The 27,966-nt window shown below is 47.8% G+C and overlaps 1 protein-coding gene across 1 annotated transcript in view; it reads left to right on the forward strand.

Moving 5' to 3' along the window:
• The first annotated feature begins 4,760 nt into the window (after positions 1-4,760).
• LOC115476747 (zinc finger and BTB domain-containing protein 16-A-like) overlaps positions 4,761-27,966 on the forward strand; it is a 375,007-nt gene continuing 351,801 nt past the window's right edge. The window contains exon 1 of the mRNA XM_030213317.1: positions 4,761-5,959. Coding sequence (XP_030069177.1) covers positions 4,761-5,959 — 1,199 coding nt within the window. The remainder of the gene's footprint in view (positions 5,960-27,966) is intronic.

Genomic DNA, 27,966 nt, shown 5'->3' on the forward strand with positions numbered 1-27,966 from the left:
TAGATAAACTCCTAGGTATTTTATTCCCACTTTGGCCCATGGTAGAGGAAAACCCGGCACGGCTACGCTGACACATGGGGAACTAATAGGTAGTGCCTCTGACTTCCCAAAGTTTATGATAAGGCCTGAAAAGTCGCCAAATTCCTGAATAATAGTCATTACCAATGGCAATGTGGTAGATGCATTGTCCAGCAGTAGGAGCATATCATCAGCAAATAAGTTTATCCAATATTCCCTGCCCCCTTCGGAAACCCCCCTTCAAAGCTGAATCCTGCCGGATTCTAGCTGCTAGAAGCTCTAGTGTGAGGATAAAAAGTAAGGGCGACAGCGGGCACCCCTGCCTTGTGCCTCCTTTTAATGACAGTGGGTCTGTGAGAGAGTCATTTATATTATTTGGGCCGTGGGATTACTATAAAGTGCACAAATCCAATTCAAAAAATCCCCCTGGATGCCAAAGCGTTGCAACACCCAAAACAAATAATCCCACACTACTTTATCAAATGCTTTTTTGGCATCCAAGCTTGCCAAGATTGCATCCCCTGCTCTCTGGTTTCCCTCAAACAAAATCCTACTCACTTTTAAAATGTTAGCTGAGGCGAATCTTCCCTGCACGAAGCCCACTTGATCCGAGTGGACCAAACAAGGAGCCAAGGTGCTCAGCCAGGCCGCCAGCACCGCCGCCATGATCTTAATGTCTTGGTTGAGCAAAGAAATTGGTCTGTATGAACCCACCAACTCTGCATCCTTGCCTGGCTTTGGGAGAACTGTAATGTAAACATGATTTAGAGTAGGGCCCATTAAACCAGCGGACTTGACCTCTTCACACATTGAAATAAAAGAGGGAACTATCATGTCCTGCAAGATTTTATAATACTCCACGCTTAATCTATCCGGTCTGGGTTTCTTTATTACTCGCTGAATTTCTTTCCCTTGCAGCGGCGCATTAAGAAACGCTTGCTGCTCAGTGAATAGAGATGGGAGATTCACTTTGGCAAAAAAATCTTTACACTTGCTCTCTGAAAAACAGCCTTCGCTGTACAAGAAAGAGTAGAATCTCACAAACTCTCTTTTTATAGCATCTATCCCCGCATGCAGCGCTCCCTTTGAGTCCCTTAATTTACTAATATAATTTTTTGCTGATCTCTGATTCACCAGGGATGCGAGAAGTTTGTCTGTTTTATTCCCCCACTAGTGCAACCTATACTTATACAATTTTATATTATAAAGTGCCCTCATATCTAATAATTCCTGCAGCTGCTTCTTATTTTCCATATAAGCCTTCTTCCCATCATCCGAGGGGGATTGAATAAACTGCCTATGCGCATCTCTCAATTTAAGTGTTAGCTCCTTGGTTTGGGCTTCGCGGCGTTTGTTCAAAGATGCCGTATAAGCTATGATTTTACCATAAAGTACCACCTTCGCGGCCTCCCAATATATTCTGGCCCCCACTGATTCCATATCATTATTACCTAATCCAGCCAGCCCTGCCTCAGGTACATAAGGAATTCTCTATCCTGGAATAGAGCCGGGTTCATTCGCCAACGGGGTGGACATGGTTCTCCTCTCCACTGCAGATTGACCCACATTGGAGCATGGTCTGAAACATCCGGTTCCCCAATTCCCGATTGATCCGTTATACGAATTAACGAGTGGGACACCAGTATGTAGTCAAGGCGTGCATGGACCCCGTGCGGATGTGAGAAGAAGGTATAATCACGATCATCCAAATGCTGAAGGCGCCAGATATCTTCCATCTCCAACTCCCTGACCACAAAATTCACCCCTCTCCCATCTTGGTCTGTACAAACTTTCTTTGGGGTTTATGATCTATCGAAGGGTCACTAGTTATATTAAAATCTCCCCCTATAATAAGCGGGTAATCATCAAAGGTTGCCAAACGGGCTGTCAGCAATGTAAAAAATTTGTGAGAGTAATTGTTGGGTGCATAAATGCTGCAGAGCGCCACTTTGACGCCCTGCAGGTCACCCGCCACTATGACAAACCGACCTTCTGGGTCCTGATATAACTGCTGTATGTCAAATGCCACAGTTCTCTTTATCAATATAGCTACTCCCCTTTGCCTACTGTTATATACTGCAAAATATAGATCACCCACCCAGTCCCTTTTCAATTTTAGATGTTCAGATTTCCCCAAGCGAGTTTCTTGCAATAGCGCCACATCAGCCTGCTGCCGCTTAAAAGCCTGTAATATTTTTGTTATTTTTATTGGAGAGTGCACACCGTCCACATTAAGTGACACTATTTTCAAATTAGCCATGGCTTCTATATTGGGCACCCTGCGGAGCAAAACAGCAATGCTTATTTGAGTCTAGAGGATCCCCCAGCTGGACCCCCCAACACACCTACTCTCCCATGGCCAATACGGTCCCCAAAACCTACTCATTGTAAAGAAAGAACTCCTCCACTTCATTGAACCTGTCAGTGCACATTTTTGTTCTAGTTCCATAATCCTTCCATTTGCACTGTCCGCCTGATCCTCCTGATGTGACACGTGCTCTTCCACCTGCTGCAAGCGAACGCCTTGTCTTCGTATGTGGTCTACCGAGGCTTGTAGCTTGGACAGCTTCTCTTCGAGAACTACTGAGATCTGCTGCACCAACTCCCAAATGAGATCCGTGGGTAAGTTAGTAACAGGGGTAGACTCCTGCGCTGCCGCCATCTTTGTCTGCAGACCTTGAACGCTTTGCTTCTTCCCTCGCGGGACCTTCACAGGCATACCCTCTGTGCCTCTGTTGAGTAGGGATTAATAACTCGCCACTACAAACGTGTTCCAAATGAATCCAGCCAGGTAGGTTAGAAAGCGAATCGGGGGCTATAACGCAGATTAAATTACTGTTTTCGGTGTGACAGGAGCGGAGCCGGCAAAGAAGCATCCGCTCAGCTCCTTAGCATCACGTGACCCCCGAAAACCAGAACCTTTACTGTACTTCAATTGATGATGGTACAGCTTCAACAACTTCAACACTGATGGCCAACTATTTACAATAGCTTTCTCCTCTCTTCTAATCAAGCACAGAAATTACAAACAGCTTCTCCTTATTCTCCTTGTTACTCAAACCACTCATTGGTGTGGTGAGGGCTTGGCTTGCACACAATTCACTTGCTGGTACATTTAAGCAGATCTTAACTGTGATCAATATTTAATTAGTTGGTAAACACGTACATGCTCCTTGGTGGCTAGATGATAGACACTGTGGCTCTGCAGTGATTAAATTATCAGATGGTAAATAGTTATTTTCTCCTCCTGCCTGCTATGCAGTGTTGCCAGGTGGGCGGTTTTCCCGCCCAATTGGGCGGTTTTCCACGACCCGCCGCGGGAAATTTTTGCCCGCGGTGGGTCGCGGTTTTTTTGGGCTTCTTTTTCTTCTTTTCTGCGGTTTTTCGCGGTTTTTTTTGGCCGCGGGGGGCGGGGTTAGTGACGTTGTGGGTGGGGTTAGTGACGTTTTGGGCGGGGTTAGTGACGTTCTGGGCGGGGCCGGTGACGGGGGAGGCGGGGCCGATGACGGGGAGGCGGGGCCGATGACGGGGGAGGCGGGGCCTGTGACTGTGGAGGCGGGGCCGATGACGGCGGGGGCGGGGTTGATGACGGCGGGGGCGGGGTGATGACGCGGGGGTGGGGTGTCAGGGGCGGGGTTTGAGTTTGGGCGGGTTTTGGGCTGGTTTTTGGCCTGGATTGGGTGGGAAAAAAATTTTCCACCTGGCAACCCTGCTGCTATGTTAGAAGTTGCAGGATGCCTGGATGTCACTACAGGTACCATGAATGAATTCCTCTCTCCTTCTTCCCTGGACCACACAGGGGTGGAAATGTTCCCCTTACCTTTCCACTACACAAGCCAGCAACCGGGTTTCAGGTCTGTTATTTGTCCCTTGGTCCTTGAATCCTTGCTCTTTTAGCAAGTGCCTTGTAGTGCCAAGTCATGGGAGTTTGACAGGCTGATTCTGCATTCAAGATTTCTGCATCAGGCTGGACAGGAGGGGTCTCCCTAGTAGTATGGGTCAAAGGCGGGAGATGAAACCCAAGACAAATTTGGTGGGCAAAACAGGAAGCTTATAACACATAGGGGGGAGGTAACTGCTTCAACCAGATCCTTTCCCAAATTATCATAAAGTAAACCCCTCCTACCCTTCCTTTAGTTTCCAGAGGATTCTACTGTCTCTGGAAACTGGCAGGTGCTGAAACAGGAAAAAAAAAACAACAGGTTTACAGAAAGGCCATAACTTAAGCTGGCTCCAAACTGTTTATCTGATGAGGGATAGAAGCCTAGAGATGAGAGCTGGGATAAAATTTAGGCAGCTTATTCCTACTGGCTATCAGGGCTCCCATAGGCCAGCAATGGAAGCACTAACTTAATGGACTTAATGAACTATGCACAGCATAGATAATTCAAGACAGCACAAACTGCTGTAAAAATTCTCATGATGTTACATAGGATTGATCTAGGATAGGTGATGATGGGATAATCACAATCATTAACTTTAAGTATGAAAATATTGCGTGTGGGGGGGGGGGAGGGTTGCAAGCTTAATGATTCACCTAGAGCATCTAATAGCTTTGTAGTGTCCCTGACTATTTCTCCATTGGCTGATTTGGAATGGTAATGTGTTTCTCACCTCTAACTGTAGATTTTAACTGGAGCACCTTTTCATATTTGCTTAATTAACGTATTAATTTTTTTAGCAGGACAGCGATATGTTGTAGCAGAGGTCAAAAGAGTTGTTTGAAGAACATCTTAAGGAATATGAACCAGGTGAAGCTATGGAACCCATACCACTCAAGCCTGCTGCTACAGAAAGCCAATGAGATGAGACTTTCAGAGATGTTCTGTGATGTGCATATCAAGGTAGGCCATCAGGACTTCCATGCACATAGCCTGGTCCTGGCATGTGCCAGCCGAACGTTCCAAGCCCTTTTTCAAGGTCACAGCAGCAGGGCCCAAGATCACACTAAGCACTACAACCTGGACTTCCTGACGGGCAAGACCTTTCAGCAAATCTTAGAATACTCTTACACAGAGAGCCTAGAGGCCAGAGTGGAGGACCTCAGTAGCATCCTAGCAGCTGCTGAGGCCTTGGAGATGGAGTTTTTGGCAAGTGAATGCCTGAAGAGCCTGGGATCTCTTTCATCCCAAAGTCAGAAGATCAAAGCCAAGGTACTGGGTAATCCCACTGCGGATATCTTATTGAAAAAGGAGGCTGACTCAAACAGTTTAATAGGCAAAAGCACTGAGTTCAACAGGTCACCCTGTCAGGAAAGTCACAGTAACCCTGTCAATGGTATTGTCCAAGGTCAGAAATGGTATCCTACTACACTAGTGAGAACTGAATCAGACAATCTCTCCAAAGCAAGTCTGATAGAATCCAGTGGGTCTTTACTGGCCAATGGACATGAAAAAGTTAACAAAATGGCCTTTAATCTAATTGACAGCAACACACACCCAGCATCACCATCAAAAAGAAAGGTCGATTCTGAAGATCCCATTACTGCAGACAACACCAGTTCCATGGTGGAAGAGACAGAAAACAGTCATAATTTTGGCAACAGCAGCTTTAAGACAAGAGACAGTGTTATTACTTCTGCCACCACCACCACAATGCACCAGAACAGCCAAATCCCAGAGAACAGAGCAAGACACTGGTCTCCTGAGATGATCTGGGGCAGTGATGGGATGGTAGCTCTAAAATCCAATCAGTCTTTCCAGCCTGCTGTGCCACTGGTCAGCTACCAGTTGAGAGCATTTCCGCCTTCCTTTCCTATGATGAGCCCCCCACACACAACTCTGTCATCTTCAGTGGGGTTCCCTGGCTGTGTAAATCCTTTCCCAAAGGGTTTACTCCACAGTGAACATGGCAGCAGAAAGGACTTGACTGAATCCAGTATGCGTGAAGTAGTCAATGACAATGGAGGGACCACAATGGAGGTGCAGCTGATGAAACAACCGTAAGCATTAGGGGACAAGGTGTTATTATAGAGTCATCATGTGAGCACTGGTCATCTCAGACATACTGAGGATCTGGTCCCACCTTTAATACACTGCACTGGCTAACTTTTAATTCCTGCTTTTCTTAGAAAATTGGAAACTACAACTCTACAGGTGAAATGGGGCAGAGCCAGGACAGGGTCAGTGCATCCTTAATAAGCTAGATTCAACTAGTGACCGTAGAAAAATAAATTCCTATACTGAACCTTTGAGCTCCACTTGGGGCCCAATGCACAAAAGTCCCTGGAAAGAACCGCCTGCTATTTCTACCCCAATAAAAATTACCAAGGTGGAAATAGCGGGCAATTCTGAAAAGTAATCACATGAAAATGAGCTGCTTGCAAAAATAGAGCAGCTCGGTAGGGGAAAGCACCAGCGCATGCGCATAACAGTCAATTGGTAAGTGTGGCTGTTAAGTGCATGCCCTGAACGCGGCTCCATGGCAACTTTTTGTAGGGTTCCCGCTTTCGCGCCCCAGGGTTTTTTATTATGTGCGTGTATAAAAGCCGTGTGTGGCTTTTTTCTACACACAGCTTTCACACATGCACAAAGCTGTCCCCCAGCCCAGTTCCTTGTAGTAGTGCAGCTCCTCCCTGGATCCTTAATTATGCAGCCCCGTCAAGCAGCCCACAGATTTCCTCCCCTGTAGGTGATTAAACATCCGCACCACTTTTCTTCTCTACTTGCCTGCTTCTGCCCCTCTATCCAGCGCTAATATGATCCCCATCTGAACTGTGCCCTTTCTTCCAGAGCAGACCTCTAAGGCTCTGCACCAGCAGCTCTGACACCTTCAGCATCTGAGTCCGGGTTGTCCCCCACCCTTCTCCAGCAGAAGAGTTTGGCGCTACGCCGAGCCACTGCATACACTTTCTTATGGCAATAATGTGACAGTACCTGTAGCACTCTTTTCTTCCTCTGTGCAGGCAAAATTCACTGTGACCTGTCCTGCTATGGCTGCTCTAGACCTCCCGTAAAATTTCTGTCAATAAAAGTGGGTGGGCCTTTCTGTGCTACGCTTGCAAATGCTACTACTACTACTACTACTTATCATTTCTAAAGCGCTGTGCATCCCTCCGAATGCACATTTACACAGTAATCAGCTACTTATAAACATTTGCATATCATTAGCGTAGTCTGCTACCATGAACAGAAAAGACCCTGCAGATTCCCTTTGTGCATTTCTCGTTGAATACCATGATTGTAAAAATGTCTGGAACCGGTCAAAAACCCATGTTGCTGGCCCAGTAAGTTTTGTGCATCAGGCCCTTGGTCTTCATTCCCAGTCCTTGAGGACCATCAAAAGGTCAGGTTTTCAGGATACCCCTAATGAATACGCATGAGAGAAATTTGCATTAAATGGAGGAGTAGTCATGTAAATTTCTCTCATGGATATTCATTAGGAATATCCTGAAAACCTAATCTGTTGGCAGCCTTAATGGACTGGGAGTGAAGACCAGACTCTCTAGAGCTTGCATTGTTTCTCAGAGACACCAACATTTTGTCAACCATTTTATCCTCCAGTCACAGCTTAGAGCAGGTTAAATAACAGTGAAGAGTATTTTTGCAAGAGCTGGATACAGGGGGAAAGTGTAAAGAGAAGGTGTAATAAGAACATAAGAATAGCATACTGGGTCAGACCTATGGTCTATCTAGCCCAGTATCCTGTTTCCAACAGTGGCCAATCCAGAGAGAGGAAGAAGGGGTTAGAGGGAGAAAGGCAGAAAGAGGGCTAAGCAAAGCAAGGAGAAAGAGGAGCGAGTGTGATTGACAAAAAGAACCAATGAAGGAAGGATGGAAAAGCTGAGAAAGAAAGACAGACAGACAGACAGAGACAAAAGGTAAGAAAGAAGTATGAGGAGAAAAGCAGCAAAGGAGAGAGGAGATAGAATAGAGCAGTGAAAGGAAGAAAGACGTGAGAGGGATGGCACAATAAAGAGAGAGAATGGAGGGGTGAAAAAAGCTGAGGAAAGAGATAGAAAGACAATGGGAGCAGAGAAAAGGATGGATACAAAGAGGGAAAGCAGAGGCAGTAAGAGAAAGCTGGAGAGACAAAGGAATGAAGGTGAGGATAGGGACAGAGGAATTGAGAGAGGCAAAGAGGGAGAGGGGAAAGGGGGAGAGGGGGAAGGAAAAGAGAGGGGAGAGAGAGGGAGAGAGAGAGAGAGAGAGAAACAATCACAGTGCCGAAGGAAGGAAGGTAGACATGAAGAAAGTCCTTGATTTACTGAAGTGACACAAGAAACAGTCTGACTAAGTCTGTCCCTTATGAGAGGACTTTCCAGGCACCATAGGAAATTTCCACTTCTGAATCACTGCAGGTTATTTAAATCACCACCTTCCTATTAGACCATTCTTATCTCCTCCACCCTACAACCCGATAATGATTTCAGTGGAGAATATGGTTAACAATGTTCTTCGTATGTTATAATGTTTTTCTAGAATGTAGGCAGAATGATACAGCACACTAGAACTAGGGTTACCGTATTTGCGGAGACAAAATAAAATGGCTACTACCTTTGCTAAAGAAATATTTATTCATAGCAAATGTGTAAATGACTTTTAGTTAATGAACACATATCAAACAGTGACTGACTTAAAGTGCAGCAGTAGACAATAATCTACTGTTCAAAAACTTCTGGATTTGAGTTTGACTAAGTCTGAGCCCAAGCAATGGTGCTCAGTCACCTTGCTTTGCCCCTCACCTCTCTCCACCACGACAAGGTGCACAGTCACCTTTCCCTGCCTTCTGCTATACCCAGCCACAGGCAGGCAGCAGCTGTGCTGTTCACTCTTTCTTCTACTTCCCTGCTGAAATTGCACTGCAAGAGTAGGAGGAAACAGCCTGCTGAAATTGCACTGCAAGAGGAGGAAACCGTGAACGGCTGCATATTGGTCTGCTTCCTCCCCCTGTGTCTGCCTAGAGCTGACTACTCATGTGAATCAGGTGAAGCGGTAGAGACCCCCACAATTCATGAACAGATGGCTCCAGGCAGATACAGGAGAAGGAAATCCATATGAAGCCGTTCACTCTCGGTTTCACTGGGTGAAACGGAGAGAGAGCGAACAGCACAGCTTATGACTGCCCTGAATTTTCACTGGACTCCCAGATGATCAAAAGCAAATGTGGGCACTAGAGGTCAATAGCGCCCAACTAGCACCTGCATTTGCTCTGGCCCGATGATCAGAGCTGGCCAGCTCGTGTAACAGCGCACTGGCCATCTCTGAATGCAATGAGCATGCAAAGGCATGCTAAACAAGGCATTACCTATTCCTCCCCAATGCTCAGCAGGCAACATGCCAAACAAGGGTGTTGCTCCTGCAGCAAACCCTATGCCAGTTTAGAGTTGACATTAGGGTTTGCAGGTCATTGGGGAGAATGGAGAGCCCTGTCCAGCATGCATCTGAATGCTAGTGGGCCTCCCCATCCCACCCGGACAGATGACCCGACACCCCCCTCCCCCCCGACACAGCACCGGACACTGACACCCCCCAATACCCCCAGCCTCCTCTGACACAGCAACCAACACTTCCCTGGTGGTCTAGTGCTCCACAACCCCCCCCCCCCCCCCGACAGAGGCAAACCGGACACCCCCTCCCTGACAGAGAGGGCTCAAGGGATGGAGGTCCGGTGGACTTCCAGTCCAGCTCTTCCCCCCTGGTGGTCTAGTGCCCTCCACCCGTGTACCTCTGAGGGAGTAGCACTCCTTTCTTCAGCGCACCTCCAAAATGGTGGTGCCCTGCCCAGTGCATCCTGGGATGCGCTGGGCGGGGCTTCCCTACCATTCATGGGAGTTTCTCCCTTATATGGAGGAAAGCCCCACCCAGCACATCCAGGATGCACTGGGCAGGGTACCGCCATTTTGGAGGCAGTAGTGAAGGAGGGAGTAGCTCGTCGTTAGAGGTACACAGGGGGAGGGATGTTATACCACTGGGGGGGGGCTGGAGGGTTGGAGCACCGAGCCCTCTCTGTCTGGGAGGGTGTTCAGTTTGCCTCTGTTGGGGGGGGGTTTGAGGTTGCTTTGTCATTGGGGGTTGGGGAGTGCTAGACCACCAGGAAAGTGTCAGGGGGCTGGGGGTATCGGGTGCTTTGTTGGGGGGGGGGTGTAAGGGGTTCTGTCGGCGGGACTGGGGATGCCGGGCCCTGTGTCGGGGTGGGATGGGGGACCTTCAGCCCTGTTTGACAGACTTCTTTTTTTTTTTTGACAGCCCAGAGCTGTCACACAATTTCTGTGAGAGGATTGTGCCTTGGGCGCATGCCCAGGCACAATCCACCTGCAAAAGTACCCATATGATCAGAGTTAATAGCGTGCTTAAATTTGCATACTATTAGCTCTGATCATAGGGGAGTTAATGTCTCACGCTGTTCCAGCGCTAATTTTAGAGCACTGTTTGGAAAAATGTGGGACTTCTGATCATCTGCCTGTGAGTCTGGAATAAGTTGCAACTTAAGAAGGCTAGTGAATACTGCTACCACCCAGACAGAGGTGCAACTTACCACCTTAAGCAGTTTTCTCTCTGAGGGGGGTCAGACAGCAGCGGCAATACTAGCAGGGGGGGGTAGTCCTTGGAAGCACTGTGACTGGCAGCACGGGGGAGGGGTTAATGGCATAAGAACAGAGGGGAGCCTAGGGACAGTCTGAGTGGGGATTTGTGGAAGCAATGGTGGCTCTGAGGGGGGGGGGGGTCTGGAACTGCAGGTGCTCAGAGCTCTGTCATAGCTAGCACTCCTGTACCATTTCCTACAGCAGTGTATCTCAACCCTTTCCTGGAGGCACAGGTCGCCAGTCAGGTTTTTAGGATTACCACATTGAATATGCATGAGAAACATTTGAATCCAATGGGTTTCCAATATATGCAGATATGTCTCATGCATATTTATTGTGGTAATCCTGAAAATCTGACTGTCTAGGTGTGCTTTCAAGAGACTGCTAAGAAATACAGCACCTTCTGCTGAGAGGTACAAACTATTCAATCCCTCAGTCTTATCTCAACAACAAAGCAGACACAAGAAAATCAAAAGTTCTGAAAAATCAGGTTTCAAAAATCATCAGACATTTGGAAATATAAAAGTCACTTAAACATGTGAAGAAAAAAAAAAGATGTGTGTGCACAAGACTGATTTCTCCTAGAAACTGAGCTGGTGCTTCCCCAGTTCTCTCCCCTCCCACACTGCACATCTTCAAAAGAGGAGACATACTGCTTTGCCTGTAAGTACATTCCTAGAGCTCTCTTTTCCCCTCTTTCTTGACCTTTTCTATTCCTTTTTCTCATAAATTTTAACTTTTTCTCTTTCTGCCTGTTATTCTCTTTCTGTCTCCCTGTTTCTCCCTCAGTTCACATTAAGAAATTATATGGTGTGATGGGGTGTATAGGAAACTGGTCTTCTTTATACATATTCCATCACAGGGCAGTGGCATCAACAGGGGTGCAAGCTAGGTACAGGAAGGGGCGCAAGCCAAAGCAACACATGCATACATCATTCCCACCACATCACTCCTCCCTCACCCCTATTTTTAAATTAGCAATATATGAAACTAGGGTCTCTAGCTAGCTATAATTGATAGCATCTTTCAACAAATTATTCTGTGTGGGAGTGAAGTTTGGATTCTCTACAGGAATGGACAGAATCTCAATATAAACCCTGTACTTCAAGTTCTGTATCAGGTTCCTGAATCTCATGGAGAATCACGGTGCAGTAAAAGACAAACTTTTACTGCACCTTGATGAATTCCCCCCATAATGACCTCATTACTGTATATTTTAATGCAATGTGTGGCCAGGTCTTCCATGCGAGTTATCACCCATACTCAATTCCTCTCTTCATTGATCTGCCATTAACGTTTGCACACAACCCGCAGTAACCATGCAGCTAGGCTTCTGCATTGGCCCCTTAGTCACTCATTGCAATCAAATTGTCAAATGTGACACAAGAACAAGCAATTAAGCACCAGTAGCAAACAGGCATTTACAAAGTCTCTAAGATATATCACTCCTTTTATCAACAAGTGCTTCAATCTCGTAATCTCTTGATTCCCACCACAGGGTGTAGCACAATTCTTATTTTTCGCAGACTAGATGACAGTCACTTTTAGGATTCCATTTACAGTTCAGAAGATAGTAGCTTTAAGGATCAGGGAATCTGAGCTCAGATGTTGGTTTTAGCTTGGGATCCAATAAGCTGTACTGGAATCCTCAGGAATCCTGTAGATGTAAAAGATGGTGATACCCTTCAGCTTAAATATGTTCTTGAACCATAGGGTATATTGTCAGGGCACCTTGCTGGAATGCAAAGATATAGCCCAGTCTCTCTTTCTCCTATGTGAAAATAGAAGGGATGTAGTAGACGAGCCTCCCAAACCACTAGCACCCAACAAGGCAGCAATTTAAGTGGTTCTGAGTCTTGTGTACTTCAGTCTCATGCCTTTCAGTATATCAGCATGGGTGTCATTAGCATGCAGGATCCTGCTTCTGGAAAAAATGGAATAAAACCAGGCATGTCAATATTCAAAGCCATATATCTGGATAATGGCCACTGTTATCCAGATAAATGGTTTAGCCAATGCTGGTTGTAGATATTCAACGGCACTATCTGAATAATGCCATTGAATATTCTTACAGACTGCCTTAGTAAAATCTGGATAGTGTGGGGACAGTGTGTGGGTGGAGTGAGGGGGAGCTGGGAGAGCAACAATATTCAGACCACTGTCCGGATAATTGCCCAGGACAGAAAATTTGCTGTCCTAACTTTCTCAATGTTTTCCTGGCTCCCTTAGCTTCCCTAATCCACTCTTCATATTTCTACGATGATGATAGCCTCCTGATCTTCACTCAGGATCCTGACAATCCTGCCTGAATGCTATAGACAGTTGGCTTGTCTCGCACCATCTGGTCCTGAACCTGTTCTAATACACTTGCTTTATGGGTGACTAGTCGTTCTTCCTTTTCCTCCTTGATTCCATCCATTAGAAACTTGCCTGTAACACTAGTTGACTCTCCAGCTCATAATCGAAAGTGAAAGACACCTATATTTTGACCCAAATCGGGAGATGGGCGTCTTTCTCCCGTGGGCGCCCAAATTGGTATAATCGAAAGCCGATTTTGGGGGTTTCTAACTGCAATCTGTCGCGGAAACGGGTAAAGTTGACGGGGGCATGTCGGAGGCGTGGTGAAGGCGGGACTGGAGCGTGGTTATCGGCCGAGGAGAGATGGGCATCTTTAGCTGATAATTGAAAAAAAAAGGCGTTTTTAGTGCGATTTTGGGTCACCTTTTTCGGACCCTTTTTTTCATGAACAAGTCCCAAAAAAGTGTCCCAACTGCCCAGATGACCACTGGAGGGAATCGGGGATGACCTCGCCGGACTCCCCCAGTGGTCACTAACCCCCTCCCACCAAAAAAAAAACCACTTTATAAACTTTGTTTTCCAGCCTCTATGCCAGCCTCAAATGCCGTACCCACCTTCATGACAGCAGAACGTGTTCTATCCTGTGACAGTCTTTCCCTGGTTCTGATGTGGCTCTCGGGTGAGTGTGACACCTTTTCTGTTAAGGGCACTGCAGAGTCACATCAGCAATGCATTGTGGTGGGTGTAGGGTATTGGGCTCCGTGATTCCACTAGTTTGTGGTAAATGCTCACGATGTTGGTAGTTGGTAGGCTGTACTCCCATGGTGCTTTTCCCCCTGCTTACTGGGTCAGAGTGTGCCCTATTTTGTTTCCGGTAGTCCATGAGGTAGTGGCCATTTTTGTAAGCCAGTTTTAGATCCCTTTCATGTGTTAGCCACGTTACAGAACCTAGTTCTTACCTTGAATGTTGCTGAAAGAGGGCATTGTACAGCATTCTGCCAGCTCTGATCTACTGCTAATCTCAGTACCAGGGAGACTCGTTGCCAGTGGGGCACAACCTCTGATCTGAAGTTAACTGTGAGTAAACGTGCTTATTCCAATAAAGGACGTTTTCGGAGAGATTAGTCTTCAGGTGTCAACTGGTGTGCCAAAGTTATACAGCAGCAACAAGTCCTAGAGGCCTGCGTGTATGCAGGTCCCTGGAGCACTTTTAGTGGGTACCGCAGTGCACTTCAGGCATGTGGACCCAGGCCCATCCCCCCCCCCTTACCTGTAACACTTGTGCTGGTAAATGGGAGGCCTCCAAAACCCACTGTATCCACATGTAGGTGCCCCCTTCACCCCTAAGAGCTATGGTAGTGTTGTACATTTGTGGGCAGGGCCGTGCCTAGGGTCTCTGGCGCCCTCCTGCAGCCTATCAGTTGGCGCCCCCCCCCCCCACCCCCCCCCCCCGTGAAAATGATCGCTCACCACTTGCCACACTGACAGGAATTGTCAGCAATATTCTTAGAAACAAATTGCTATACATTGCAAAATAAGATAGCAGATGTAAATTCTCAAAGTGGACATATTCCAAACACTAAAATGAAAATAAAATGATTTTTTTTCTACCTTTGTTGTCTGGTGACTTTCTTTTTCTGATCATGCTGGCCCAGTATCTGATTCTGCTGCTATCTGTCCTCTTAACTCCGTTTCCAGGGCTTCCTTTCCATTTATTTCTTTCCTTTCCTCCTTTCTTCTTCATTTCTGGTCCTCAGCTTCTGCCTATTTTCTTCATACATGTGCAGTTTTTCTCCTCTCTTCCTTTTCCCTCATTTCATCTCCTTCATCTCTCTTCCCTCCCCTCTATGTCCAGCAATTTCTCCTCTCTCCCTGAGCCCTGCCCTCCCAATCCATGCCCATCCATGCTCCTCTGTCCCCTGCCCCCTCCATTCATCCCTTTCCAGCAATTCCCCTCTCTCCCTGAGCCCTGCCCTCCCAATCCATGCCCATCCATGCTCCTCTGTCCCCTGCCCCCTCCATTCATCCCTTTCCAGCAATTCCCCTCTCTCTCTGAGCTCTGCCCTCCCAATCCATGCCCATCCATGCTCCTCTGTCACCTGCCCCCTCCATTCATCCCTATCCAGCAATTCCCCTCTCTCCCTGAGCCCTACCCTGCAATCCATATCCATCCATGCCCATCTGTCCCCTCCATTCATCCCTATCCAGCAATTCCCCTCTCTCCCTGAGCCCTGCCCTCCCAATCCATGCCCATCCATGCTCCTCTGTCCCCTGCCCCCTCCATTAATCCCTATCCAGCAATTCCCCTCTCTCCCTGAGCCCTGCCCTCCCAATCCATGCCCATCCATGCTCCTCTGTCCCCTGCCCCCTCCATTAATCCCTATCCAGCAATTCCCCTCTCTCCCTTACATGACCCCCCTCGCATCCATGCTCCTCTCTCTCCCATGTCCCAGCCTGGCCCGCCCTATTCTCCCCCCCCCCCCTTCGCATCCATGCTCTCATTTCTCCCCTGCCCTCCCGCTCCCATTGTTCAACTGCCCACCCTCTTCTCTCCCCCCAACATCCCTTTTCTTTTTTTTCTTTTTAAATTTACCTCCGTGGCGGCGGTTCCGGCAGCGCAGCGTCAGGGAAGGAGGCGGCGCTCCCGACGTCTAGCCTTCCCTTCGCTGTGTTCCGCCTTCTTCTGACGTCGAAGAAGGCGGAACACAGCGAAGGGAAGGCTAGACGTCGGGAGCGCTGCCTCCTTCCCTGACGCTGCGCTGCCGGAACCGCCACCACGGAGGTAAATTTAAAAGGAAAAAAAAAGAAAAGGGATGTTGCGGGAGGGCGAGCGAGGTGAGCATGGTGCGGCGGCGCCCCCCAGAGGAAAGCGCCCCCCTGCCATGCTTACCTCGCTTACCGTGTTAGCACGGCCCTGTTTGTGGGTAGTGGGTTTTGGGGGAGGGGGGTTGGGTGCTCAGCACCTGTGGTAAGGGAGCTATGAATGTGGGAGCTTTTTCTGAAGTCCACCACACTGACCTCTAGGGTGCCCAGTTGGTGTCCTGGCATATCAGGGGGGCCAGTGTACTACGAATCCTCGCCCCTCCCGTGACCAAATGGCTCGGATTAGGACGTTTTTGAGCTGGGCGTTTTTAGTTTCCATTATCGCTAAAAAAAACAGCCCAGAAACAAACAAATCCATGGCATTTGGTCCGTACAAACCGTATTATCAAAAAAAAAAAAAAAGATGGACGTCCATTTTTTTCAAAAATACGGGCTGTCCCGCCTCTTCACATACACGTTTTCGGACATAGATGCCCATGGAGATAGGCGTTCGCGTTCGATTATGCCCCTCCACATGAGTTACTTAGGGGTGATATTCGATCCACAACTTTCTTTCAGTCAGTACATCTCCAAAGTAGTTCAATCTTATTTTTACTCCCTCCGCCTCATCTGTTCCCTCCACAGTTCCCTGGATGACGACTCTTGTGCTACTCTGTTGTGTTCTCTTGTCACTTCCCATATGGATTATTGTAACATTGTTTTATCTGGTGTCCTTAATATCCTTCTTAAATATAAGTACATAAGTAATGCCATACTGGGAAAAGACCAAGGGTCCATCGAGCCCAGCATCCTGTCCACGACAGCGGCCAATCCAGGCCAAGGGCACCTGGCAAGCTTCCCAAACGTACAAACATTCTATACATGTTATTCCTGGAATTTTGGAGTTTTCCAAGTCCGTTTAGTAGCGGTTTATGGACTTGTCCTTTAGGAAACCGTCCAACCCCTTTTTAAACTCTGCTAAGCTAACCGCCTTCACCACTTTCTCCGGCAACGAATTCCAGAGTTTAATTACACGTTGGGTGAAGAAAACTTAACTCCGATTTGTTTTAAATTTACTACACTGTAGTTTCATCGCATGCCCCCTAGTCCTAGTATTTTTGGAAAGCGTGAACAGACGCTTCACATCCACCTTTTCCACTCCACTCATTATTTTATATACCTCTATCATGTCTCCCCTCAGCCGTCTCTTCTCCAAGCTGTATAGCCCTAGCCTCCTTAGTCTTTCTTCATAGGGAAGTCGTCCCATCCCCACTATCATTTTAGTCGCCCTTCGCTGCACCTACAAACAGTGCAGAATACCACTTTGGCTGCTTGCTCATGCCCATAGATCTGATCATGTCATTCCACTCCTTGCCCAGCATCACTGGTTGTCAGTTTCTTTTTGTATTTGCTCTAAGATCCTTAGTCTGGTTTTCAAGGTCCTTCAGACAGGCACCCCTTCCTAACTTTCTTCCCTTATTTATCCCTATGTCGCTTCTCGTGCCCTTCATTCAGCCTCTGCCCAGCATCTATCCTTGCCCCCCATCCATTGCTTTTGTCTTACAGTAACTCAACACTCAGCATCCTTTTGTACTGCACCCATGCTCTGGAATTCCCTTCCTCCAGGTCTTCGAGCCGAGCAGTCATACCCTAGATTTAAGGCATCTCCTCCAACACACCGCACCAGGAAAAAGATTTTCCTGTATTAACTAGCTTGGAGAAAAGGCAGCTGAGGGGAGATATGATAGAGGTCTATAAAATAATGAGTAGAGTCAAATGGGTAGACGTGAAGCATCTGTTCACGTTTTCCAAAACTACTAGGACTAGGGGGCATGCGATAAAGCTACAAAGTAGTAAATTTAAAACAAATCTGAGAAAATGTTTCTTCACTCAATGTGTAATTAAACTCTGAAATTCATTGCCAGAGAATGTGGTAAAGGCGGTTAGCTTAGCCGAGCTTAAAAAAGGTTTGTACAGCTTCCTAAAGGAAAAGTCCATAGACCATTATTAAATTGGATTTGGGGAAAATCCACTATTTCTGGGATAAGCAGTATAAAATGTTTTGTGCAGTTTTGGGATCTTGCCAGCTATTTGTGACCTGGATTGGCCACTGTTGGAAACAGGATGCTGGGCTTGATGGACCTTTGGTCTGTCCCAGTATGGCAATACTTATGTACTTATGTAGATATCTGGGTACCGGTGCTTCATATTGTTGACACCCAAACAGAATCCATTTCTGCCCTGACACAACTGAATGAGTACCAAGGTGGTATGTCCAGAGTTTCAATGGCATTACCTGGATAGTCCAACACTTCAAACAATAGAAAAAACAGGTATGGGTATCTGGATGGCACCCTGACAAAATAGCCTTGTAACAAAATAACCCTTGACAAAATAGCTCTTGATGAAGATAAGAAGTAAAAACTTTATTGAATGGCATAAGCAAATTCCATCTACCATGATAATTCATTCATTTCATAATCTATATATAGTTTAATTCATGCTAAACTATAACATTTAATATCCTATAATAGAAATATAGCCATTCATTTAATCACATCTTTCACAATTTCCATAATAGTCTGGTGAGCCTACATACAGCAAAATCTACAATTGATACTGCCGATATACTACCCAAGCTGAATTTATAGGATAATAACTCAAGGGAATCAATTTCATCAAATTCAACCCCAAATTTTGATAAAATTATTTTACCATAAACACTCCTTCATCTCCTAGAGACTTTCGTAGAATTGAGTGTCAGAGTGCTATTTTTTAAAAATGTTTTCCCCGCTATAGTAATGAAATTCAGCCTTCCCAATACACTATGCCACATTCAAAATATGTTATTTTACACAAATAAATTCATAATAGATACTTGTCAGTTCTGTTTCTTTACAGTCCTGCTTTCCAAACGCTGGCCCTTCAGACAGTTCTGATTTTTACCTGTATTGCAGGGCTGTTCCTTCCTCCCTCCAGGATCCTCAACTCTTGTATCAATCCCAGCGCTGGCAGCGATTAAGACAGACTGTTGTAGCAGGTGTCGGGTTGGCGTTGCAGCCTTCCCTCAGCCTGATCCGGGAGCAAGGGAGACACACCACAGGATTTAGCAGAACAGATGGGACAGATACCTCAGCTCAAAGTAGCAGTGGGACTCAGAAAGACACACAGTTGCAGAAGAACAGGTAAAATACTCAGGGCGGGCCCTTTTGTCAGGGAGGTGCTTTTGTCGAGAGCCAAATTGTGGGCAGGCCCTTTTGTCAGGTGCTGATTTGTCGGAGGCTATTTTGTCAGAGGCTTTTTTGTCTGCTTTTATTTTTTTTTTCAGGGCTATTTTGTCTTCGGGCCTTTTTGTCGGGGCTATTTGACCTGGTACCTATCTGGATAGTGCAACTTAAAAATCCAGGTATTGCTCCAGTGAGCAGAACTTATTCTAGTTGGAGTGACTCCTAGCCACAAAAACCCTGCTGAATATTGGGCCCTTTGGGATAATTCTTTAAGAAATATGCTAATATGTTAGGTGGCAAGTATGTGTGTAAATGACTAGAAAAACAGGAATATACAGTGGTGGAAATAAGTATTTGATCCCTTGCTGATTTTGTAAGTTTGCCCACTGACAAAGACATGAGCAGCCCATAATTGAAGGGTAGGTTATTGGTAACAGTGAGAGATAGCACATCACAAATTAAATCCGGAAAATCACATTGTGGAAAGTATATGAATTTATTTGCATTCTGCAGAGGGAAATAAGTATTTAATCCCTCTGGCAAACAAGACCTAATACTTGGTGGCAAAACCCTTGTTGGCAAGCACAGCGGTCAGACGTCTTCTGTAGTTGATTATGAGGTTTGCACACATGTCAGGAGGAATTTTGGTCCACTCCTCTTTGCAGATCATCTCTAAATCATTAAGAGTTCTGGGCTGTCGCTTGGCAACTCGCAGCTTCAGCTCCCTCCATAAGTTTTCAATGGGATTAAGGTCTGGTGACTGGCTAGGCCACTCCATGACCCTAATGTGCTTCTTCCTGAGCCACTCCTTTGTTGCCTTGGCTGTATGTTTTGGGTCATTGTCGTGCTGGAAGACCCAGCCACGACCCATTTTTAAGGCCCTGGCGGAGGGAAGGAGGTTGTCACTCAGAATTGTACGGTACATGGCCCCATCCATTCTCCCATTGATGCGGTGAAGTAGTCCTGTGCCCTTAGCAGAGAAACACCCCCAAAACATAACATTTCCACCTCCATGCTTGACAGTGGGGACGGTGTTCTTTGGGTCATAGGCAGCATTTCTCTTCCTCCAAACACGGCGAGTTGAGTTCATGCCAAAGAGCTCAATTTTTGTCTCATCTGACCACAGCACCTTCTCCTAATCACTCTCGGCATCATCCAGGTGTTCACTGGCAAACTTCAGACGGGCCGTCACATGTGCCTTCCGGAGCAGGGGGACCTTGCGGGCACTGCAGGATTGCAATCCGTTATGTCGTAATGTGTTACCAATGGTTTTCGTGGTGACAGTGGTCCCAGCTGCCTTGAGATCATTGACAAGTTCCCCCCTTGTAGTTGTAGGCTGATTTCTAACCTTCCTCATGATCAAGGATACCCCACGAGGTGAGATTTTGCGTGGAGCCCCAGATCTTTGTCGATTGACAGTCATTTGTACTTCTTCCATTTTCTTACTATGGCACCAACAGTTGTCTCCTTCTCGCCCAGCGTCTTACTGATGGTTTTGTAGCCCATTCCAGCCTTGTGCAGGTGTATGATCTTGTCCCTGACATCCTTAGACAGCTCCTTGCTCTTGGCCATTTTGTAGAGGTTAGAGTCTGACTGATTCACTGAGTCTGTGGACAGGTGTCTTTCATACAGGTGACCATTGCCGACAGCTGTCTGTCATGCAGGTAACGAGTTGATTTGGAGCATCTACCTGGTCTGTAGGGGCCAGATCTCTTACTGGTTGGTGGGGGATCAAATACTTATTTCCCTCTGCAGAATGCAAATAAATTCATATACTTTCCACAATGTGATTTTCCGGATTTAATTTGTGATGTGCTATCTCTCACTGTTACCAATAACCTACCCTTCAATTATGGGCTGCTCATGTCTTTGTCAGTGGGCAAACTTACAAAATCAGCAAGGGATCAAATACTTATTTCCACCACTGTATGTATGTATGTATGTGAGCATTAGTGCCAGTATTCCAGCTACCCATTATTCTGTAACTACACACTTATCTTCCATTATCTTCCATTATTTATAAACGATTTAGAGATGGGAGTAACTAGCGAGGTAATTAAATTTGCTGATGACACAAATAGGTGTATTTTCAAAGCACTTAGACTTGCAAAGTTCCACAGTAACCTATGGAACTTTGTAAGTCTAAGTGCTTTGAAAATGAACCCCAAAGTTATTCAAAGTCGTTAACTCACGACAGGATTGTGAACAATTACAGAAGGACCTTACGAGACTGGGAGACTGGGCGGCTAAATGGCAGATGATGTTTAATGTGAGCAAGTGCAAGGTGATGCATGTGGGAAAAAAGAACCCGAATTATAGCTACGTCATGCAAGGTTCCATGTTAGGAGTTACGGACCAAGAAAGGGATCTGGGTGTTGTTGACGATAATACACTGAAACCTTCTGCTCAGTGTGCTGCTGCGGCTCGGAAAGCGAATAGAATGTTGGGTATTATTAGGAAAGGTATGGAAAACAGGTGTGAGGACGTTATAATGTCGTTATATCGCTCCATGGTGCGACCACACCTTGAGTGTTGTGTTCAATTCTGGTCGCCGCATCTCAAGAAAGATATAGTGGAATTGAAAAAGGTGCAGCAAAGGGCGACTAAAATGATAGTGGGGATGGGACGACTTCCCTATGAAGAAAGACTAAGGAGGCTAGGGCTTTTCAGCTTGGAGAAGAGACGGCTGAGGGGAGACATGATAGAGGTATATAAAATAATGAGTGGAGTGGAACAGGTGGATTTGAAGCGTCTGTTCACGCTTTCCAAAAATACTAGGACTAGGGGGCATGCGATGAAACTACAGTGTAGTAAATTTAAAACAAATTGAAGAAACATTTTCTTCACCCAACGCGTAATTAAACTCTGGAATTAGTTGCCGGAGAACGTGGTGAATACGGTTAGCTTGGCAGAGTTTTAAAAGGGGTTAGACGGTTTCCTAAAGGACAAGTCCATAAACTGCTACTAAATGGACTTGGGAAAAATCCACAATTCCGGGACTAACATGTATAGAATGTTTGTACGTTTGGGAATCTTGCCAGGTGCCCTTTGTCGCATTCTCGAGGACCTTGGCATACTGTCAGGCTTCTTCCCCGGGAGCACTGGGTTTGTCAGTCCTTGGACCACTACCGTGGAGCGGCGGTGGCAGGCAAGGTCACCTTCTTCAAGGTAGAGACGAGGCAAGACTGGACTGGAACCCTGGACTGGAGTTCTGCAAGGAATTCACAGGACTGGAACGCACCGGACGGGTGCGCACTGGACTGGAACCCACTGGACTGGAACACACTGGAGCAGAGCCCACTGGACTGGAACCCACGGGACCGGAACCCGCTGGATCTAGGCTTCACTTACACTTAGCCACAGTTCCCCGAGGGTAGAGCCCTCAGGTTCGGGCGGCCGGCAGGGCTTACAGGAAAACCGGAACTGGAACTAGCAGGCAGGAACAACAGGAGTCAGGATACAGAAGTGCCCCCAGGCACCTAGGCGAAAGCAAGGCAGACAGGCAGGGAATGTCCGGGTTCCGGCAATAGTCAGGTCTGACCGCAGGCAGAGAATATCCGGGACCAGGCAGTAGTCAGGTCAGACAGCGGGCAGAGTGTAGTCAGATTCAGGCAATGGTCAGGTCAAGGAGCAAGCAGAGAATATCTGGGTACAGGCAGTCGTCAGGTCAAGGAGCAAGACTATGGCTGGAGCTCCAGTAACAAGGAGTACTGGCAACAGACAGAACTAGGGCTGAAGCTCCAGAAGCAAAAGAAAACACACACGGGAAAACCAGAAAGCTAAACACAAGAAGACTAGTAAGCTGTACACAAGCTAACAGGAAAGCTATGCCCAAGCTAACCAGTCATACGCTAGAAACTCACACTAAGCAAACACAGGAGAACTAGTAAAGCTGTACACAGGCTAACAAGCAAAGCTGTGCCCAAGCTAACTAGTCATACGCTAGGAACTCACACTGAGCAAACACAGGAGAACTAGTAAAGCTGTACACAGGCTAACAAGCAAAGCTGTGCCCAAGCTAACTAGTAATACGCTAGGAACTCACACTGAACTGGACAATGTAGCAGTGCACAGAGCACTCTAACATAGCAGGGACCTTAGACGATGCAAAGGCAAAGGCTGCAGTCTCTAAGTGCTTAATAAAGCCCTTCAACACCAGAGGTACAGCTGCAGCAATCTCTAAGTAACTACGGAGGCTGTACAGGCACAAACCAAGGAGCAGGCAGAAAGCACAGTGAAACACAGAGAGGCTTCCCACACCCAGGTGTAGTGTAGTGAGGCAATTAGAGTCATGCTGGAAGCAGCCAGCACAGAGAGAGAGAGAGAGAGAGCTAACCCAGGCAACACCCACAGGTGCAGTATAGTGAAGCAATTAGTGTCATCCTGCTGGATGCAGCCAGCAGAGAGAGACAGAGCTAGCTCAGAAAGGACAGACAGAAGAAACAGGAGCCAGCTAGGAAGCTGACCCCCAGGAACAAGGTAAGTCTAAGGGTGGTCACGGCCACAGACGTGACAGTACCTCCCCCTCAAGACCCCCCCTCTGGTCTCCACGGGGGGTTCAGTGTCCAGGGGTAACTGTGGTGAAACCATCTGATGGGTTTCAAAACCCAGACATGGATCACTGGACTGGAAGTCCCAAGGAAGTTCAAAACTGGCAGACAGGAGCGGAGCTTGTAAACAGGAGGCTCCTTCGAATCACCGCTGGACCAACTCAGGAACTTGGATGCATCAAGAGGAACAAAATTCAAAAGGAATCCTTCCCTGAGGGAACCCACAATGTCCTGGACCTCTTGGCAATTCCATGTAGTGGCAGGAACAAGGCTGGAGACACTACCCCAGCTGACATCAGAAGCTGGACTGAGGCCCGAAGTGGCATCCCAGTCTTGACAGGACCCAGAAGTCTGAACAGGAGCAGATCTGAAACTGGAACCTGGGTTGGCATCCAAAGCTGGGCCGGTATTGGGACCCGGACTGGAATCAAACACTTGACTGCAACTGGAACTGGATTCAGGAGCTTGACTGGAACTAGAATTCAGCAAGAGGTCAGCCTCCTGACTGGCACTGGAACTCGGGGCGACCTCAGCATCTTGGCTGGAACTGGAACTCTGAGCAGGCTCAGCATCTTGGCTGGAACTGGAACTGGAAACGGACTCAGCATCTTGGCTGATCCTGGAACTCAGAGCGGACTCCACATCTTGGCTGGAACTGGAAACGGACTCAGCATCTTGGCTGGAACTGGAACTCGGAAGAGATTCAGCTGCAGGGCTGGACGCACCCCTCTGGCCGGACTGGAACGTCTCTCTAGCGTTAGCTTCAGGAGTCGTCCACCGAGCAGGGTCCAAGAGGAAACAGCCATGGTATCCCCAGAGCATGCTAGCAGGGTGAAATGCAAAAAATGGGTTTCTCCGGACCCCAAGCCGTTGAACACGCCTTCTCTCAGCTATAGCTTCGGGGGTATTCTCCAAGGTTGAATCAGAACAAGGTCTATCACAGTCCTCTTGGAACGCCATCTCATCATCAAGAACAGTAATTGAAGCAAAACTTATGGGCTGGACGCCCACGCTGGAATCAGGAACGGAACCGGGACTAGGACCCGGGCTGGCATCCAAGTCTGAAGTGGAACTGGAACTCTGGACAGGAGCTGGACCGGGACTGGGACCCGGACTGGAATCAGAGTCTGGACTGGCAGCGCCCCTCAAACTGGACTCAGGAGCTTGGCTGGGAGCGCCCCGCAAACTGTACTTTAACTGAGGCTCGGTCTGAAGCACCACTCGAACTGGCCTTAGGAGCTTGATTGGAGGTGCCCTCTGAACTGGAAGCGGAGGCTCCACCTGAACCACCCTTCGGACTGGCACCGGAGGCTTGGTTAGAAGCCCCCCTTGAACTGGACTCAGTGGCTTGACTGGACGGATCACTTGGACAAGAACCGAAGGCTCGACCCGAAGAGCCACTTGCACAAGACTTGGAGGCTCAATTAGAAGCGTCCCTCGGACAGGACTCAGAGGCTTGACTGGACAGGTCATTTGTACTAGAACCGGAGGCTCGACCTGGAGCGCCACTTGCATAGGCCTTGGAGACTCCGTCAGAAGCACCCCTCGGACTGGACTCAGAGGTTTTACAGGGCGTGCCACTTGAACGAGGACTGGAGGCTCAGCCCGGAGCGCCACTCGAGCAGGAATCAGAGGCTCAATTGAAAGCTTCCCTCAGACTGGACTCGGAGATTTGTGAAATTGTTACTTGGACTGGAATCGGAGGCTCAGTATGAAGCACCCCCCCGGACTGGACTCAGGTGCTTAGGTGGCAGCGCTACTTGAACTGGAGTCAGAGGCTTGGTTTGAAGTACCCCTCAGACTGGCTTAGGAGCTTGGCTTGACTTGACATCCCGAACAGGAGCTGAACCGCGAGAGGAACCCAGATTGCTCTGGACCAACGGCTGGGGAGCCTGAGCGTGGGCCTTCCACAGCATATTCTTTCAGCCTCCGCTTCTGGAGTATCCCGCAGGGCTGGCTCCTCGAGAAGTCTGGAGCGGTATTCATAAAGCTTAGTCAAAGGATCGATATCCAAAACTGGGCTATGGTGGACCCTACGCCCCTGGAGACGCTTTCTCTCGGCTGCCGCTTCCAAAGTATCTCTCAGGGTTGGGTCAGACAAAAGTTTCTTCCGGTAATCGCGGAGGGTCAAAAAACGATTCACAGAAAAAATTGGGCTGATATAGGGATCCGACCACAAATTAAGAACTACGTCCGGATTGTCCCTAAGGAACAAGGTCATGGGCAGCAAACCCAGATGGACGGATGATCTTGCCGGACTCATGGCCTTTGCATCCTGTCGCGTTCTCGAGGACCTTGGCATACTGTCAGGCTTCTTCCCCGGGCGCACTGGGTTTGTCAGTCCTTGGACCACTACCGTGGAGCGGCGGTGGCAAGCAAGGTCACCTTCAAGGTAGAGATGAGGCAAGACTGGACTGGAACCCCGGACTGGAGTTCTGCACAGGAATACACAGGACTGGAACGCATCGGACGGGTGCGCACTGGACTGGAACCCACTGGACTGGAACACACTGGAGTGGAGCCCACTGGACTGGAATACACTGGAGTGGAGCCCACGGACCGGAACCCGCTGGACAGGAACACACTGGATCCACCTACGCTTAGCCACCGTTCCCCGAGGGTAGAGCCCTCAGGTTCGGGCGGCCGGCAGGGCTTACAGGAAAACCGGAACTGGAACTAGCAGGCAGGAACAACAGGAGTCAGGATACAGAAGTGCCCCCAGGCACCTAGGCGAAAGCAAGGCAGACAGGCAGGGAATGTCCGGGTTCCGGCAATAGTCAGGTCTGACCGCAGGCAGAGAATATCCGGGTCCAGGCAGTAGTCAGGTCAGACAGCGGGCAGAGAGTAGTCAGATTCAGGCAATGGTCAGGTCAAGGAGCAAGCAGAGAATATCTGGGTACAGGCAGTGGTCAGGTCAAGGAGCAAGACTATGGCTGGAGCTCCAGTAACAAGGAGTACTGGCAACAGACAGAACTAGGGCTGAAGCTCCAGAAGCAAAAGAAAACTCACACGGGAAAACCAGAAAGCTAAACACAAGAAGACTAGTAAGCTGTACACAAGCTAACAGGAAAGCTATGCCCAAGCTAACCAGTCATACGCTAGAAACTCATACTAAGCAAACACAGGAGAACTAGTAAAGCTGTACACAGGCTAACAAGCAAAGCTGTGCCCAAGCTAACTAGTCATACGCTAGGAACTCACACTGAGCAAACACAGGAGAACTAGTAAAGCTGTACACAGGCTAACAAGCAAAGCTGTGCCCAAGCTAACTAGTAATACGCTAGGAACTCACACTGAACTGGACAATGTAGCAGCGCACAGAGAACTCTAACATACCAGGGAGCTTAGACGATGCAAAGGCTGCAGTCTCTAAGTGCTTAATAAAGCCCTTTAATACCAGAGGCACAGCTGCAGCAATCTCTAAGTAACTACGGAGGCTGTTCAGGCACAAACCAAGGAGCAGGCAGAAAGTACAGTGAAACACAGAGAGGCTTCCCACACCCAGGTGTAGTGTAGTGAGGCAATTAGAGTCATGCTGGAAGTGTTATGATTGGGGTCAGAACCCCTCTCAAACTTACCTCTTTCCTGGGGGTCAGCTTCTTAGCTAGCTTCTGTTTCTTCTCTCTGTCCTTTCTGAGCTGGCTCTGTCTCTCTGAGCTGGCAGCTTCCAGCAGCATGGGGTTAATTGTTTTACTTTACTACAGCTGTGTGGGTGGACTGAGTTAGCTCTACCTCTGTTTGGGTGTACTGGCTTCAAGTGCTTCACGGTGTTGCATTGGTATGGGTTGGGCCTCTCTGGGTCAGTGTGCTTTTGCCTAGGTCTAGGGAGTGTGACATCATCAGGGAGGGCCTTGATAAGGAAGTGGTGGTGTTTCCTTCAGAGCCTTTGCAACGGTGGTGTTTGCTTTAGGTAGGGTGGTGCAGTGTGCACTTCTGACTTTGTGTCTAGTTTCCCTGCTTGCTTTTGTTAAGGGCCAGGTTAGTGTTAGTGCAGTGTGCACTGGTGACTGTGTGTTTAGCTTTCCTGCTTTTCCCTTTGGTTCCCCTGTTTTTCCCTCTTGGTTTTGGAAGCATTGCTGTGTGTAGGGCTTTGGAAGCTCTGTTTCTGTTAGAAGTACTTCAGGGTTTGGTGTTGTTAGGAACACTACAGATTTTGCTGTTAGAAGTACTTCTGGTGTTTGTGCTATTGGGAGCATTGCAGTCTTTGCTGTTTGGGTTTTGGGTGCTGTAGAAAGCACTTCAGTTTGCTGTTAGAAGTACTTCTGGGTTTGGTGCTGTTAGAGGCACTTCAGTTCGCTGTGAGAAGTACGTCAGTAGCTTGGTGCTTAGTGGAACCTGGGTTAGGTTAGTGCGGTGGTGCACTGCTGTAGCGTGGGGGCTTAGGAAGCTCCTTTGCTAGCGTGTGTTTGCTTTCCTGCTTTTTCCTTGTGCCTTCCCTGTCTTCCCTTTTAGTGCTAGGAGCTCTATTGGATGTTTGGTGCATAGGAGCACGTTAGTTAGTTTAGAGTTGTAGAGCACTGCTTGTAGCTTGGTGCTTAGTAGCACC

The sequence above is a fragment of the Microcaecilia unicolor genome, chromosome 8 (genome assembly GCF_901765095.1).
Source record: "Microcaecilia unicolor chromosome 8, aMicUni1.1, whole genome shotgun sequence".
Lineage (NCBI taxonomy): Eukaryota > Metazoa > Chordata > Amphibia > Gymnophiona > Siphonopidae > Microcaecilia > Microcaecilia unicolor.